The sequence below is a fragment of the Podarcis filfolensis genome (genome assembly GCF_964270895.1).
Source record: "Podarcis filfolensis genome assembly, chromosome: 9".
Taxonomy (NCBI): domain Eukaryota; kingdom Metazoa; phylum Chordata; class Lepidosauria; order Squamata; family Lacertidae; genus Podarcis; species Podarcis filfolensis.
In genome coordinates this window covers 21429852-21448440 of record NC_139610.1, presented here as the reverse complement: position 1 = coordinate 21448440, position 18589 = coordinate 21429852, and the positions used below count along the sequence as shown (strand labels likewise).

The 18589-nt window shown below is 42.3% G+C and overlaps 1 protein-coding gene across 3 annotated transcripts in view; it reads left to right on the top strand.

The window, feature by feature from the left end:
- NSUN7 (NOP2/Sun RNA methyltransferase family member 7) overlaps positions 1–18589 on the top strand; it is a 30420-nt gene that overhangs the window by 435 nt on the left and 11396 nt on the right. For all 3 annotated transcript variants that reach the window (XM_083630370.1, XM_083630368.1, XM_083630369.1), the window contains exons 2-10: positions 579–658; positions 5061–5431; positions 8296–8354; positions 9998–10128; positions 12529–12681; positions 14408–14591; positions 16538–16748; positions 17109–17249; positions 17965–18066. In XM_083630370.1, coding sequence (XP_083486496.1) covers positions 5119–5431; positions 8296–8354; positions 9998–10128; positions 12529–12681; positions 14408–14591; positions 16538–16748; positions 17109–17249; positions 17965–18066 — 1294 coding nt within the window. In that variant the 5' untranslated portion in view covers positions 579–658; positions 5061–5118. The remainder of the gene's footprint in view (positions 1–578; positions 659–5060; positions 5432–8295; positions 8355–9997; positions 10129–12528; positions 12682–14407; positions 14592–16537; positions 16749–17108; positions 17250–17964; positions 18067–18589) is intronic.

Below are 18589 nucleotides of genomic sequence, written 5' to 3'. Positions count from 1 at the left end.
AGGTGCAGCACCGGTGCGCCCGCCCGTCACGTGCCCGGATTTTCCCGTACTTCAGGGAGGTATCGACGCGTCCCTCACTCGAAAGTCCTTTTTTGTAAAAAAAGAAAAAGGAAAAAACGAAAATTGACAGCTTGGGGTTTTGTTTTGTCCTGGACCCTCGCCAAGTCCAACAAAACTGGATGTTTCGATGGACTTGTCAAGGGTCCAGGACAAAAACATCCCAAAAGCTGTCAACCTTTTTTTTTTTAAGACGAACGCCAAAGTTGTCAATCTTTTTTTTTCTTTTTACAAAATAAAGGACTTTCAATTGAGGGGGTGTGTCAATACCACCCTGAAGTCCAGGGAAATCTAGACATGCATCATCTCTGGTGCTGCACCATATATATATATATATATATATATATATATATATATATATATATATAAAAGCTTGACAGCTTTGGGGTTGCTTTTACTCTTTTGAAAGATGGCAACCCTAAAACGCAGTAGCTGCAGGACGGCAGAAATTTGACAGGTGCAGTATTCTCCCTCATTGCTCAGGGAAAGCCTCCTTAATCCTGCCTTTTTCTTTCTCTCAGCTGATCAGAAGAGTACAGAGGTCTCACCAGGGAAAGCACCGCCACGAAAATAAAGCACTCCAGTCATTTCTTAACAGCGGGTATGTGCATTTCCTTGTTGTCCTTCGGTCTTATTGGTTTCCAAGCGATGGAAGAGTTTTGGGATCGGCAACGACAAATATCCCTTAGTTATTAAGGCGTAATGCTTTCTGTGTGCAGAGAAACGAGCGATGGGAAGAAATTCACATGGAAGAAACATGAAAGCTATTCTGCTAGGATGCGTAATCCATGTGCATTTGGGGGGGTGAAATAATCTGAAAGAGTGGTGGGCAGGATCTAAGTTTCTAATTGCCAGTTTTTGTGCGTGTTGATGTAATACCTTGGATGTTCTTTCTTGGGTGTCTCGGAAAGGCAGCTCACCTGACATTACCACCTTTTTCATTGCGGTAGACTGCATGTAATTTCTGTGGACATACAAAGTGTAAGGAAGGTTTCTTTAAAAATAGGAAACATATTGTTTAGTACTGTACTGGGAGTGGTCCCACTAAGCAACTACCGTATTTTTTGCACCATAACACTCACTTTTTTCCTCCTAGAAAGTAAGGGGAAATGTCTGTGCGTGTTATGGAGCGAATGCGGTAAATAGGTTTTGGAATATTAGAAATTCTTTCAAGGGCCACTTCACAAATGATTATATCTCTATGGATAGCACTTCAGTTTATGCTTGCTATGTTTGACCAGGTATATTCATGTCCATATTGTGCAACTTGTTACCAATCGGAAGTTTCCTATATCATGAAATTGGAATCTGTGTGGCAGTCAAAAGATGTGTGCAATTTTGTTGATCAAATGTGATCTTCATGTAGGATCTGTGAGAAGCAGTTCTTTTTCGTGAAGGTTTTTGATTCTGCTGAAAGTTGACAAGATGTTCTACAGTTACCTTATTTTTGAACAGATTTGTTTACTTCTTTACTTGATGCTGTGGCTGCTGTTTATATTAAACGGTCATTACACTTTCCTAGTTGATGAGGAAATGGTTCTTGTAATGCTGTGCTTGTCATCAACAACATAAACTTATACGAATCGGGGGACAGCATATGCAAAGTGCGACAGCTGAATTTACTTAAAATAGAAAATGGCCTTGGGTCACATCTCAGTCACCTCCCCCCAAATAATAAATCTTAGTCCTTTATGTGAGCAGAGCTACGGTTGCTCAAATACTGGCTCACACTGACATAGCTATTCTACAGCATCATCTTGTGTGGACATATCTCCTGTCTTAGCAGCCTCTTGGTTACAATCCTGTGATAGCAACCTACAAGCACAGTACTTAAACAGAGGGATTTTAAAAGCATATCCATTTCTCCTCCCTCTGCCAAAGACATGTCCGCTGCTACTATACAGAGTGTTCACCAGTGTTTCTAGTATGAAAGCAATAACGCTCTTCTGCATTAGTGCTGTCAGAGTACTAGTCCTGAAGATTTTATCCAGGTATATGTAGGTTTCCAAATGTCCTGGAATGTGACTAATCAATAAACCATGCATGCCCACAGGAAGAAAGCACACAGATGTGGTGTTGTGGTCCACACTTTATGTGTGAATTATAATCTCATACCACTGTGCTGTTCTAAAACTTGCTTTAAAAAAGCCCTGCTTAGACATACTCTTTGCTGGTCACAAGGCTTTTAGGGATGGCTATTGTTATATTATAACTCTTTCCTGGCTTTCTACCTCAATCTGTATGCAGCATAGTGGCAACAGATCACAAAATACAAACCTGTGTTGCATTGCCTCCAGTCATGCCACCGTTACCGCCTTTGGCTCTGCAAAATGACTTTATTGTACATGATTATATTTTTGCAGTAACTAGGGTTAGGTCATATTACAAGCTGCAGCCTTTCAGTGGCTTGGTATTTTTTGTTCTGGAGCCAGCATAGGTAGTAGCTGGTCCTGTGGTTCCTAGGATCAGGTTGCCGAAGAGGTTCTTCTTGGTCTCCATTTTACTAAGGTTTCCAGTCAAAACATTTTGATTGTGCATACATATCTGTCACCAGGCTCAGTTAGTTGATCAGAGCTGAGTGGTAGCAAGATGCTTTCGTTTTACACCTGCTGACTTGACATATGTACCTGCCAGGGATAGCTAGTGTGGTGCCCTCCCATCATCATAAATCTGGCTGGGACTGATGGGAGTTGGAGTCCAACAACATCTGGTGATGGGGGTCCAATTGGCAGCACCACAGTGTTTCTCAAGTGTTTTGTACTTAACTTGCCTATCTAAACTTTCTTTATGAAAACTTTCCTTGTACTTGAAGACCTGTGGAGCAGAGCAAGGTGTGTCTGCCCATTCTCATTTCGTTCTTGTGTGCAGCTTAAATTCAACCAAATCCAGCCCTAGTCTGGAGTGGGGGGTGGGGGGATTCTGTGATTAACTTCTAGTGTGTGTCCCATCTTTCTGCATGTGCATTGTATCCTTGGTTGTTTCAGTTTGAGGATCTAGGTCTAGGACTCAGTATTGGAAGGTGGTACAGGATCCGTATAGGGATTTTCCTAGAAAATATATGTAGAACTAGGCGATATCTGGTTTTCAACATCGCGATATATCACCCGCTAAATATCATGATGATGATGATGATGATGATGATGATGATAATTTATTATTTGTACCCCGCCCATCTGGCTGGGTTTCCCCAGCCACTCTGGGCGGCTTCCATAGAAACCAAAAATACACTAAAATCACACATTAAAAACTTCCCTGAACAGGACTGCCTTAAGATGTCTTCTGAATGTCAGGTAGTTGTTGATCGCTTTGACATCTGATGGGAGGGCGTTTCACAGGGCGGGCGCCACTACCGAGAAGGCCCTCTGCCTGGTTCCCTGTAGCCTTGCTTCTCGCAATGAGGGAACCGCCAGAAGGCCCTCGGCGCTGGACCTCAGCGTCCGGGCAGAACGATGGGGGTGGAGACGCTCCTTCAGGTATACTGGGCCGAGGCCGTTTAGGGCTTTAAAGGTCAGCACCAATACTTTGAATTGTGCTCGGAAACGTACTGGGAGCCAATGTAGGTCTTTTAAGACCGGTGTTACGTGGTCTCGGTGGCCGCTCCCAGTCACCAGTCTAGCTGCCGCGTTCTGGATTAGTTGTAGTTTCCGAGTCACCTTCAAAGGTAGCCCCACATAGAGCGCATTGCAGTAGTCCAAGCGGGAGATAACCAGAGCATGCACCACTCTGGCGAGGCAGTCCGCAGGCAGATAGGGTCTCAGCCTGCGTACCAGATGGAGCTGGTAAACAGCTGCCCTGGACACAGATTTGACCTGTGCCTCCATGGACAGCTGCGAGTCCAAAATGACTCCCAGGCTGCGCACCTGGTCCTTCAGGGGCACAGTTACCCCATTCAGGACCAGGGAATCCTCCACACCTGCCCGCCTCCTGTCCCCCAAGAACAGTACTTCTGTCTTGTCAGGATTCAACCTCAATCTGTTAGCCGCCATCCAACCTCCAACCGCCTCCAGGCACTCACATAGGACCTTCACTGCCTTTACTGGCTCTGATTTGAAAGAGAGGTAGAGCTGGGTATCATCCGCATACTGATGAACACCCAGCCCAAACCCCTTGATGATCTCTCCCAGTGGCTGCATATAGATGTTGAAAAGCATGGGGGAGAGGACAGAACCCTGAGGCACCCCACAAGTGAGAGCCCAGGGGTCTGAACACTCATCCCCCACCACCACTTTCTGAACACGGCCCAGGAGAAAGGAGCGGAACCACTGTATAACAGTGCCCCCAGCTCCCAGCCCCTCAAGACGGTCCAGAAGGATGTTATGGTCGATGGTATCAAACGCCGCTGAGAGATCCAGCAGAACTAGGAAACAGCTCTCACCTTTGTCCCTAGCCCGCTGGAGATCATCAACCAGTGCGACCAAGGCAGTTTCAGTCCCAGTCATTCAGGCCTGAATGATATCTTTATATATCCCAATATGTATCTGGGGTGGTGGTGGGCCTTGCTGGGCCTCACTGCGGGGCCAGAGGGTCCTGCCATATCTCCCTGCCATGGCAGAGGGTCCTACCATACCTCTCTGCAGTGGCAGAGGGTGTACCACACTTCTCAGTAGTGGCGCCCGCCCTGTGGAACTCCCTCCCATCAGATGTCAAGGAAAAAAACAACTGACTTTTTTAGAAGACATCTGAAGGCAGCCCTGTTTAGGGAAATTTATCACATTATTATTATTATTATTATTATTATTATTATTATTATTATTATTCTGTTGGGAGCCACCCAGAGTGGCTGAGGAAACTCAGCCAGATGGGCAGGGTATTAATAATAATAATAATAATAATAATAATAATAATAATAATAATATTTGTTCCTGCTAGTGATGTCTACTGTGTTAGCCACCTAGACAAAATGATTAGATGATTATCTTTTCAAAGAAGAATACAAAAAAAAAGTCAACAACAAGCTTGTCGACTGATTTGTTGCAATTAATATACAACTCATATTTCCACAGGGATCTTCGGAGTCTGACTTGCTACCCTTCTATATACTGATACATCAATACCGAAACAATGCCGGTTCTCAGAAGTAGCTTGGGGCATTCAAATGTTAATATTGCAAGTGACACTTCAAGTCTCCACGAGATGAATTTTTCAAATGGAGAAGTAATTTCTGAAAAAAGCTCAACAACCCTGTTTGAGAAAAATGGCTATCAGGACTCCATTTACCTAAACGCTGCCAACATCTTTCAGGGCATTCATAATGAAAAGCCTCAAGATAAAATATTGGTAAAATATGGACATGGGCCACTACCTTCTCTTCCTGATTTCAAAGATGAACAATTCCAGCGTTTGTCCTATGAACTGGCTTTTAGTGCTCTAAAATGTAAGTAGAAAGCCTGTCCTAATTTTTCTACTTTCCACCCCAACTATTAAACTAAAATGTGTACATAATTCATCTTTGTGTTTAGAACTATGTAATTTGTAGCTAATCTAGTTGGCATAGAGAGCAGAGCCTCATTTCTGTGTCTCTTTCAACCACACAATGGTGTTTCATTTCTCTTTTGCAAATCTTGAATCTTTAGGGCTTGAATGAGTTTATTTTAATCAAGAATATGTGCCAATGATCAGTTTGCAACAACTATGACTGCATGCTTGGCAGATTTTTCTCTGCCTTTCTGCCCAAGGCTTAAAAAGAAAAAAAGCAGGTCATATATGTTTCCAAGTTATGAAGGACAGCCTGCTCCTAGGAGACCACTGCTTTCTAGGGGAGAATCAACTACTTCACGTTGCATGTGTCTTGTGTCTCTATTCCTTTCCTTCCTTAGAGGGCTAATAGCTTTAAGTAGGAAAAAGGGGGGGGGGAGTGTGTGCATGTTTGGCTCAGGCTTTCTGGCACAGTACATTTAGCCTGAGCAATGCTCAGCTGACAAAACATACAGCTTAGGTGATACGCTATTTTGGTTTTTACTTGGATGTAACCACTGGGTGACCTAGGGGGAGGGGGTGGTTACAGTGGTACCTCGGGTTACATACGCTTCAGGTTACATACTCTGCTAACCCAGAAATAGTGATTCAGGTTAAGAACTTTGCTTCAGGTTGAGAACAGAAATCGTGATCCGGCGGCGCGGCGGCAGCGGGAGGCCCTATTAGCTAAAGTGGTGCTTCAGGTTAAGAACAGTTTCAGGTTAAGTACAGACCTCCAGAACGAATTAAGTACTTAACCCGAGGTACCACTGTATTTGTCAGCTTGGCATAATCTACATTTCCCTTTCCTCTATACATCTTTATTTTCCTCCATCTCATCTATATGTTACATTCCACATTCCTTTGGATCACCTTCAGCACATATATGTATCCTTTTTTATTTTGTCTGTCTGCTGAGAAGTGGCTGGCCTTCCTCTTTGACAGAATGTTTGAATGACTGCTCTAATCCTGTTTCCCACAAATTAGTCTAGGGTTGGTTTTACTGTCAAACCCAACCCTAGTCCAATTCTGAAACATTCCTTGATCTTTGCAAAAGAGCTCCCTACTCTGCCCATCTGCCAAATTTTAATTTTGTAGCAGGGACATCACACAACATGTGGGGAAACAATCAGAACCATGTATACACGGTTTTAAAAAGACTTTTAAAGAAGTCTTTAAAAAGTCCATGGTTATGCTTCTTAAGAAAACTGGTGTATGCTTTGCATAACTGATTATGAACCAGCCCTAGTAGATCCATTGATTGGAGAACTTTCTGGTTTTCTTCATGCATTTATGAAGCAAGAGCACACACAGACACACACCAAGTCTCTGACAAAAGTGACATTTAGCTAATAAACAGGCATATGTAGGCAGTCACCAAAATATATTTATTTCTCTCAAAAGTCAGTTCTTTTTATCTTTAAGAGGGGCAAGCTGTGGTGGAAAGTGCGCAGTATTCAGACATTGAGATGTCAATAGGAAATTAAGGAGGGTGAGAGAGGTTACCTTGCCAACTTGCTGAACTGAGATAAGCATGTCTGAATTGGTATGCAGAAGTGGAGGGAAAGCTATTGGCGTCCCTGGCAACAACCTAAAATATGGTGACATCAGCTTTTATCGTTCATGCAGGGAGGAGAAACTATTTCTGCCCCGCATTGATAATCCACATTCCTAGTTGAAATTGAATATAATGTGGTGCTTAAACAGAGGAAAATCCTAGGCAAAGTGTAATCACAAATACTTCCATGAATCTAAAAATTAAACTTAGTAAGTGCTGTGCTTCTGTGTTATTGAAACTATAACGACCAACAAGACAGCAATAGTCCATTAAAAGTACCCTGGATGGGAACAAGGCCAGGTATCCTGTTGTTAAACACTGGGGGTGGGGTGGGGGGAGCTGCCTTGTGTTTTTCCCTCTACCTTTCCATGGACACAAGTTTCCTTTTGAACAAGATGTTATGTACCGTGCTATTAATAAGGAATGTGTTCCAACATTTGTGTGCACTCCTGCTCTTGTGTTTTGCAGTTCTTGACTTTTAAGAACCTGTGTACACAATTAGAGAGGTCCCCTCCCCTCTTACATGTCCACTTCAGCCAGTAGATTGTATTTCATTATGGGGATAAAAGTGTGTGTGTACCTTGTGTGTGTGTTTTTTAAAGGCAGGTACTATAAATTACATTGAAGTTGGCTCATTTTGAAACTGACCATAGCCGGTGTAAATGAAGATTCCTATGGGAATACATGGCTAACTAAAGCCAAAAGCCTTCCTTTGCAGGAGGAGGAAGGGGTAGGGGAGAAATCTAGTTCTAGATTTATGGCTTATGCACTTTGCACTAAACCATGGTGTTACTCAGGGACAGCAGCATGACCAGAGACAGCAACTGAGAGGGGGCTGCTTCCTGAGCCCAAGGGGAAAAACTGCAGCTAGAAAAGTGATCACAGCCTGCTAATGTAACTAAATCAACCTATAAGTAAAGTTGGGAAATGGCTTGCCATTCTTTCTGTGGAACCATAGACAGTTTCCATAGTTTCGGTGGGACGAACTCTGAGTGGCACATTGTTTAGTGAGATGTGCAAATATTGCCACTTATGGTCTTGTACATCTTGTGACATTAAACACATGATTTATACTCATGGAATACTAAATTTTATTCACACTTATTCACACATATTTTCAGAATTCACCTTAGAAATGTTTAAATGTTACTGATTGCTACAATTTTTTAAAAAAACAAATGCTGTAATAATTTGAAGATCGCTTCTACCATCTTTTTTGTCTGTAGATCAAGATGTTCTTGAAACTATATTGCTAGACAGTGGCATTTATCCAATGCAGTCAATAGTGAGTAAATATTTTGTTTTGTGTTTGTTGTACCTTGTTTGCTTAAATTACCCTGTGCAGATAACTTACTAATGCACTCACTTTACACATCACTAGATGAGTAACTAATTTAAAAAGGAAATAATCCATGTTCTTTGTGTGCAGATGAATATAAAGCTTTAAGGACTGGCTTGTGTTCAAAGAAAAATGGACTTGCGTGTCTTATTCTTGAGTTTCAGAATCCCCCCCCCCCCGTACACACACAAACACACAACATACCTGTGACACATGTATTCATAAACATATATGGCAGAAGCCTGCCGATTTGATCACTGATAATTAGGTTTTCCCTGAGCTATATAGGGTTGCCATATTTGAGAAAGTAAAATTCCTGACACCCGCAAAGTTGTTGGGCTATTTTTGGGAACAAACCCAAATTCTTGAGCTTTGGGGGGGGGACCAAGCTTTTGGAGCTGTTTCTGCTGCTTTCCCCCCTGTGTTGCCATACATCCAGGTTTTCTCTGACATTTTGTCAATTTGGCAAAATTTCCCCTTGACACCATTTTTATACCTGAAAACTAGGACATGTCAGGAACTTTCCTGACATATGCCAAGCCTAGAGCTATACAACATGAAAAAAGAAACAACACATATTTATTTTAAGCAAATAAAATGCTATCAGTTCACACTTTCGATGTAACTCTAGAAAAATTGGTAGTGGTGGACAGGAAAAAGCCAATAAAAATGAGGAAAGTGCACAGCAATTTATTTTGAGTAAACAAAGAAAATGATACCCCACACTCAGGTTTGTTTTGCTATTGGAAGGCTAGCATTGCAGTTGATTGTATTCAAGAGATCTGAAGATCATAGCTGCTCCACATGTGCCCTGGGGTTGTAAACTGCATTTTAAAAAGCTTTCTTAAATGCTGCAATTACTGGACTGCTGGCTTCACTGTGTGTGTGTACTATAAATAAAAAATAATAAATCATGGCCTACTGGGAACTAGTGGTTCTAAAACTGAAGAGAGCCTTCTGGTTTATTTTAAGAATTAGAAGTATTTCAAAAAGTTCAAAAAATAGTTCTCATTTTTTATTAGTCCCCCATTTTTATTAGTCCCCATTTTTTAAAGTCAGCATCTGAACAGTTGTTTTTTTTGCACTATAATATGTATAAAGGTAAAGGACCCCTGGACGGTTGAGTCCAGTCAAAGGCGACTATAGGGTGCGGCGCTCATTTCGCTTCAGGCTGAGGGAGCTGGCGTTTGTCCACAGACAGCTTTTCTGGGTCATGTGATCAGCATGACAGAACTGCTTCTGGTGCAACAGGACACCATGATGGAAGCCAGAGCGCACGGAAATGCCGTTTACCTTCCCTCTGCAGTAGTACCTATATCTATTTGCATTGGTGTGCTTTTGAACTGCTAGGTTGGCAGGAGCTGGGACAGAGCAACGGGAGCTCACCCCATTGTGCGAATTCAAACTGCCGACCTTCCGATTGGCACGCCCAAGAGGCTCAGTGTTTTAGACCACAACAGCACCCATGTCACTATAATATGTAGGAACCTCTTCTCTCTGTTTGGAGGGTTGTGCTGCAGATTTAGCATTTGGGTATTCTTTTTTGTTGCTTTCCTATCTTGCCACATGGCGATTTTCTCTTTTTGCAGTCAGACCAATTGACCAGTCTAGTTGTTGTGATGCTGTATGATCTCCAAGATCGGAAATTTGAAGCTCGCGAAAACATTGATGATGAAGAACAAATAGCAGAAGTCCAGGAAGTTGAGCGTTATCTTTGCAGGTATATGTACAAGAAAGTAGACGGATTCTCATCTGATAGCAAGTACTGAACAATTTTCGGATGTGAAATCTCATGTCGGGCTTCACAATCACTTAGACTGATTGATTTCAGGTTGATTAGAATAATATAATGCTGCCCCCCAGTAGTGGCTGGTGCAGAGGTGGGGTGCTGCTGATTCCCTGACTTCCAAACGCATTGTGTCTCTGGCGCTTACCAGAGGGGTGTGGGGCAAGGTGTGGGAGGTTCAGTGCTGTGTGGTGGAGCCAATCCACCAATCTGGACCTTATGTTCCTGTGCAACACCAAATTCCCTGTGCCCCCACTTCTCCCTTCAGCGTTTGGAAGAGAGCAGAGCAGAGGGACCCTGCCTCCAACTGGTGCTGCTCCCTCCATGGGATATTAACTCTGTTCTGAACTGTGTTTCTTTCAATCTCATATTATCTTGTGAAAGTAAGTCAACACCCTGTTCACTTCTATATAGAAGAGAAAAATGCTTCCACAAGAATATGGAGGATAGACTTCCTTGGTGTTGCTACCAATTGTTTCCAGCCTTTCCCTGATGGCCTTTTCAGGAGATTAAGAAGACTGCTGGGAGCGGGGACATGAAAGAGAGAGAGGCTCCGTTATAGCTCTGGGGCTTTTTAATTCAGAAAAAAAAATGAGTAAGGGGGAGGATATGATAGAGCTGCATAAAATTATGTCTTGTGTGAACAAAGTGGACAGAGGTTTATCTCCCATAATGCTAGAGCTAGGGGGTCATCCATAAAAGCTGAATGGTGGGAAGTTTGGGACAGAAAAAATGAACTTCATTCAGGATATATCTAAACCATGGAATCCAACTATGTGGACAGCTTTAAAAGGGGATTGGACAAATTCATGGAGGATAATGGCTTCTAGTCATGATGGCTGAAAACCAGTTTGGGGACATTACAAGTGGGCAAATGACATTGCGCTTATGTCCTTCTTGTGGTCTTCTAGGAGGTAGCTAACTGGGTACTTTTGAGACAATATGCTGGACAATATAGGTCTTTTGATGTGATCCAGCAGGGCTGCTCTAATGTTAACTTGTCTCTGGTTTGTTTGCATCTATGATCCTTACCAGGCTTACTAAAACCTAGTTTCATTTGGAACCAACAATCTGGGATCGAAAATCACAGCTTAACATTGGGTTGTGAATCTTGGCCTGAATTAACTCTGGCTTGTTGCAGCATGCAGGTTTCGTATCCTGGTTTCTTTTGTTGCTGCTAGCCTAGAAACAGAGCTGCAGGGGAAGAATGACTCAACACGGCTCATATGCCGAGATTCTCACTGGCACTTTCCCTTCCTTTTCATTCTGCCTGGCGACAGGCTCCTTTCCCTTCCCACCTGCTTCTGACAAGCTGTTCTTCACTAGCCTAGATGAGGCTTTGGGGTGGGACGTTGATGGGCCATTAAAGGGACCACGGGCAGTTTTTACCATACTGAACTAGGGGTTAAAAGAACTCATACTAAGTGGTTTAAATTTTTGAGTGTGTTATTATCAAGAAGCATGTATCACCCTCCTTCAACCCACTGGACATTTAGAAAAACAGCATTTTTAGCTTGGCAAACTATATCAACAGATGCAGTCGTACAGCTGGATCTAAAAGCTACCAACGCCCATTTCTTCAGCAACCCATCCACCCCCTTTCTTGTTCAGTGGACCAAAGTAATTACTGACACTTCTTCTGCTTGCTTACCATATGAACTTTTGTTCAAGAGGATTGGGAGCAAAGGGTCAACAAAGAGGGCTAGCAAATCTTCCTGGCGAGTGTCTAGGAATGGGGGAAGGCTTTGCAGCTTTGCACAGAGATGTGTCTAATGATGTCTAGAGGGAAGAGCACCTGCTGCTGGCCAGTTGTAAGAGAGCTGGGGACTTGAGTGACAACTTACCCATTGTTGAGCAAAGCAAAAGGCTTTGGAGTATTTGCAGAGGAGATGTCGTGGGGTGTGGGTGGGGACAACTGATACAGGATGAAACTAATCATGCTCTGAACCTCTGATCCAGGTCCTGGCTTGTTAAACTATGGAATAGAGGGAAGAGTGGTGAGAAAACTGGCCCTCCAGATGTTGGTCTTTGAGCCCCAGTGGCATAGTCAGTGTGGTTGGGAATAATAAGCAAACAAGATCTGGAGGGCTATGTTCTCCACCTCTGGCTTAGTAAACATGTGGAGCAGATCAGACCATTATAGCACAACTTGAATCTGTTCTGATGATTTCTCTAGCTGTAAATGCCCTGGGGACAGGGGAGTTGGCCATAATTTTCTCTTATGTATTTCAATACCAGTATTGATTGTTTCAAGGAAACAGGATTTTGCAAGATTAAATAATCATGAATTAAGCTTGTCACAAGATTTATCCATATCTTTCTTTTAATCTATAGCTTTAAGACAAAACTGGCCGCTGCATTAGCAAGATGTCGAATCAAACACGATGCTCTTTCTCTAGAACACATTCTGCCAGAAACAATAAGGAAACAAGAACAAAGGGCTTCCACACTACCCTTGTATGTGTGGGTCAATTCACTTAAAATAAGGTGAGGTTGATAGCTTACTAGTGTAGCATGTATGTTTTTAATATTTGCTTCTTTCATAATTATATCACATGCTCATAGATAATATAAGCATATTCTCCATGAGAAAATGTGTTGGTGGCAAGTAAATTAAATGGTTTTCTTGAAAGCTCCATAACATTGTCCTAGTACTCTAAACTTAGTGGTGAATGTGGGTGGAATGTTCTTTCGTTGGTAGTCTGTACCTGCCTATTTTAACTACCAAAACACACTGTTGTGTGCGCCATTGCACCCTTTACATGGAATCTACTGGTTCCCTTGCTTACAGCAGCAGCAAGGTGGACAACAGCAACTTACAAATGTTGTTTCTGCCAATTCTTGCCAGCTCCAGCCTTCACCTAGAGACTTTAGAACCATATTTCTACATCTGGATGCCCAACAGTGCAACTGCTTCCTTGCATTCCTGTGTGACACATTAAAACCAGTCTTATTTAGACACGAGCAGCAAACAGAAACGGGAGATCCAAGCTTTGCCAAACGAGAGTACACATTTTTGTTAGATACCAAAAACAATGAATACTCTCCCAAGGCCCTTTCAGACTGTCTCTTCTTAGTGGCATTAAATCACATACTGGCAATTTCAGGCTGCACAACTAAAGTTGATTTGTCACCCTTGCACAACAAACCCACTTCCCCCCAGAATCTGAGTTTTTATTATAAGGAACACAGAATACTTAATAGAAAGCCACTGTTGTTCTACTTCTCTACAAACTTTGTGTAAAATGATGAGGATGCCTACTTGATAAAAAGGTCATTTGGAAGTGACCCCAAAGTCTGGCTGTCTGATTCAGCTTCTCAATATTTACTTGCTACTATACATTCAGCATCACTATTTTGGGAGCGACCCCAGGTTGAGTATGTGACCTTGGAGGGATTAGAGCTGAACTAGGCCATGTGGATCTTTATACTCAGCTTAGCAGTGGCATGTTGCTCTAGGAAAGAGTAGGTCTTTCCAGTAAGGGATCTGAGAAAGTTGTTCGAGAAAGGGAACAGAAGTGTAGTTTCAGACTTTGTTGAACTTGGTACAGGTAGAACCACGGAGAGTTATTTCTGTGGGGTGCACATTCAGCATTTTAATAACTTTGTGTTTGCAAATCCCAGGGGAGGAAGCTTGTATGTACAGGAAATGTGTAACAATTTGTAGCAGGGTAGTGAGCAACAACAAATTACAGTGGTGCCTCGCAATACGAAAAGAATCCATTCCGCGAGTCTCTTCGTCTTGCGGTTTTTTTGTCTTGCGAAGCAAGCCCATAGGCGGGTTAGTGGATTAGCGCTATTAGCGGCTTAGCGGGCTTAGCGGATCAGCTGATAAGCGGCTTAGCGGATCAGCTGTTAAGCGGCTTAGCGGATCAGCGGATAAGCGGCTTAGCGATCAGCTGTTTAGCGGCTTAGCGGCTTGGGAAAAAGGGGGGGGAAGGGAAAAAAACCCGCAGGAACTCGCAAGACATTTTCGTCTTGCGAAGCAAGCCCATAGGAAATTCATTTTGCGAAGCACCTCCAAAACGGAAAACCCTTTCGTCTAGCGGGTTTTCCGTCTTGCGAGGCATTCGTCTTGCGGGGCACCACTGTAAATCAATGCAGACTTATCTGTAGTGTTCCAGATGCAAGTACAAAAGACAAAGTGATTTCTTACTTTTATATTAAGCACTTATATTATATATTATATTAAACAGTTGTGTTTCTGCAACAGCCTTGAAGATGTTCATAGCACTTTACACAAGGAGGGATTCACTAGAGTGGAATCGGTCTCCAGTTTTGGTGGCTATTCATATTGCCTAGATAAGCACTGTGAAGACGTACTCATTTTCCCTTCTACTCTTAAAGAAAAACTTCTTACTCTGCAGCTGTTTTCTGATTACAAGCTCTTATTGCAGGTATGTTAACATGAAACTGAAATAAATGTCCTAACTTCATGCTTCATAGTCTTTCTGTGTTGCATGTTTCTATTTCTTTTCAGTGTCTTGTTAAAAGAAAAGAGCAATTGAAATAAACTGTGGTGCTATGGCTGTGCTTACAAACTTCTGCAAAATCTGTTTTGATGTGTGGCGTGTGTTTGTTAGAATGCTTATCTTCTTCCACAAAGAACATCACTAATTTGACCACAGCTGTAGTGCAGTTTTTACAGTTGACTTGGAAGACTTGCCAAACTGTTTAGCAAGAAGCTCCAAACTGAAAAAATCAGTTCGTGAAACTTTGCAGTAATATCATTAGCTTGAATTACATTAAATTCTGGGTCTGGAACTATATCTCTCTACAGTCTCCAGTAGTTCATTGCTAGCTTTTGATTTGTTTAACTTCAGTTCACAACCATTGTTTTCTGTTGCCTTGTATTTGCGTGCTGTTATGATTACACAACTTCTGTTCTTGCCTCTCCTTTGCCTATGACATCGTCTCTTTTCAGTCTTTGGAGATTGTGCTTTTCATTACAGCCTACCACTGGAGTATCACTTTTCTTGCAAGGTGATTTATAGGCACTTGTGCACACACTCCTTCAAATTTCTTTTGGCCCATTGTTCCTCATCTCTGAACATCAAGCCTACTAATCCCCTTTCACCTGATATGGGTTCTAGGGATATCATGCAACCGACACTGGATGTCCTTAAGGCAATTTAAGCACATTTACTTTATTGTAAGTAAGTCCTTTAATTCTGAAAGGCCGTCAGGTTATGAACTAAATGTGATAACCTTGAATGCTGGAGTAGAAGGACTAGTTATGATGTCCTTGAAACTTGAGCTTCGTTGGGGGCAGCTTTACTCTGGATTTGCTAGAGTTTTCTTTGTTCAATGTCAAGTGTAGGGTCTGAGGTGACTAAGAGACAAGAGTTACAGTCTGGGAAGCTGTGGTTCAAGTCTTTCGATGTTCTCACACAGTTCTCTTTTCATATTAATCCATAAATATAATCTCACTCTCTTTTTCTCCTCTTGCTTTTTATCAGTTTGCTTGCATTCAGGGGGAGGTTTGCCGAATCATTTATGTAGCAAACATGGTGTATATAAAGAAAGAGTAAAGGCTTCCCTTCCCCCTCACATACTGTATCTTTTTACGAAGGAAACCTTCCCAATTCGAAACGTTGCGACTCAGTAGCTGATTCACTTGGCAATTTATAATCTTGTCCCATCCATCCTGCACACGTCTGTAAATTAGAGCCAATTTCATCCTAATAAACAGAAGAGCCTCTGCATCTTAATGGCTGCGTCTGGGGGTTACTGATAGGCAAAGTGCTTTGGCACTCAGCGTCTTCCTGCCTCCCAGATTCCATGCCGGAGCAAGAACCCAGGTATCAAGACAATTTGTGGGTGAAGTTCACTCCTCCGGGCCCTGGGGGGAGCTTGCAAGGACAATTACCCTCAAAATCATCCTTGTTTTCCTCTGCAAACGATCTCTGCTAATGTGGGAGCTGTACCCATTAAGGCAGGGAGCACCGGCAGTCACCAGCCTGCCTCTGTATTGGCACCATATGCCTTGCAAAAATCGGTGTGATTATCATATGGAAGCAACTACATGATCACTTGGAACATGTGTGGAATTTAGCACATTATGTTTGAAGCCCTTTCTGTTGGGAAATTTTCCCAAACTGCATGCCACACTTTCCATACTACGGGGCTGAATGTAATCAGATGGCTGGGCCCATACGTGAAGCAGTCGGTTTAGATTACAAGCAGAATGTGAGTAACGGCTGCACATTCGAAATGGCAAATTCAGTTTTCCTGAAATACTTTTTTACTTGGGTGCTGGACCTGCAGAAATAAACAAGCTTTGCTGCTTAAATAATTTGTCAATCACCCTTTTCTTAATTGGGCATCTCTGCTTAATTCTTAGGATAAATCCAGGAGTCTTGCCGTCCATTCGGCAAAGGCCTTGCTGAATATGGATGATGACATCTTAATAGCACACATGGGTTCATGGCTCACTGTGGCTCATATGTCGGTGCTGACAAATCAGATGACTTCCAAAGTGTTTGTATGTGGAGTAAAGTCTTTGGCAAAGGAAGCTGAACTGAAGGACTTGTTTGCACAGATGGAATGTAAAAGTAAGCATGTGTTAGCATTATTCATACCACTTAGAAGCCATTTGACATGGAAGGGTATATACACTAATTAATGATTAAGTAATAAATTCAAAATTGACCCATTTAGAACCATGGAAGGGTATATACACTAATTAATGATTAAGTAATAAATTCAAAATTGACCCATTTAGAACGCTCTGGTTCGCCAGAAGCAGCTTAGTCATGCTGGCCACATGACCCGGAAGCTATACGGCCAATAAAGCAAGATGAGCGCCGCAACCCCAGAGTCGGTCACGACTGGACCTAATGGTCAGGGGTCCCTTTACCTTTTACCTTTACCTAACCTGCAGACTTACTTGGTTCTTCTCCCCTCCCCTTCAGATATTGTGCTACTACGTGAAGATTTTGCAAACATTGAACCAACTGATAAGCTGCAGAAAGTTAAAGTTATTTTACTACTGCCTCGGTGTTCAGGCCTGGGGGTTAGCAACCCAATAGAATTCATTCTAAAAGAACATGAAGGTAACTTTTTGAAATATTTCTCTTAGATTGCCGTAAAATGAAATGTTTGATCTGCATTCCTGCCTGTCTTGGCATTATTGGTGTTGATGGTTTTATGCTCATTATAGAGAACCATCATTAGTGGAATCCTAAACAATTAGTGGAATCCTAAACAATTTCCATTATCTCTACCTGCAACTCGAAGCACAATGTTTTGTGATGCATTGCTGCACTACTTGACACACTCTGTTTTTTGTTGGTTCATCTGGTTTTAAATCAGCCAACGAGAGTGATATAGAATTAGGGGTTGGGAGTCTGGTCAGCTGGTCTCAGTCTTTCTCTTACTTCCCATCTGTCCTCAGAAAAGTTGCCAATTTTTCCCTTTTGCCTGCATAATCCTAGACCAGAAGAAAAACTTTGTAATACATCTGGGTGGAAGTTGCTGAGATGTAATAAATGGTGCACAAAAATGTGATCAGTTTCAAAGTGGCTTGAAACTGGCTTGTTGAAACCAGTCATAGTTGTGTTAACCATCATTCCAAGTCCAGATGATGCAGCAAACTGGTTTAATAGAGCTGAAGTAAACACTTCCAAAGTCTTTGTTTTGGTCATGTGGAAAGGAGGAGAGGGGAGAGTTCTTTTTTGAGGGCAGTGCATATTGCCGTGGTCTAGTGTTTCATGAGGTCATGGTCAGTTACTGGTTTTTGTTTGAACTTACTCATTGTATTCTCTTCAGATGCAGAATTACTTAGAGATCTCTCTCAGGGCTCTGTAGCAGAAGATAAACTCAATTCCCTTGCTCAACAGCAGCTGAAAGAATTGTCACATGCAATGCAGTGTAAGTTTGTCATTAACTGGTAAGAATTAGAGTAAAATATTGTGTATAGACAACCCCTGAGTATTCAGAGAAATAAAAGTACTGAGAGGACAACTATTGGAAGAGAAAATTGTTCCTGGAGCAAAAAAGGTCACAAATACTGATGGGCATCTGAAAACATAGTCTTGCAACGGGAACAGTCACCTTGTTGTTTTAGGGAATCTCAATGGCCTTCTTTAGGGGCATTTGTTATCCTTTGGGATATCTTTTCCCATGCAGTTGCGATGGAAGGACAGCTGATGATGGACTATTCCAAGAAAGGAGGAGTCTGCAGTGTGCTAAACAGGCCTAGCCTAGCAGTCTTTATTGGTTCTTTTAGCTGTTGTTGTTCTTTATGTTCCTTTTGGACTGAATAAGTCTGGCCCAACCCATAGCTGCGGACATGCCTTGGACCTGGTGTTTACCTCTATGGATGTTGGTGATCTGACACTAAGTAAAAGCGAAACGAAAGAAGTGCCATGGTCAGATCACTTCCTGGTGCAAC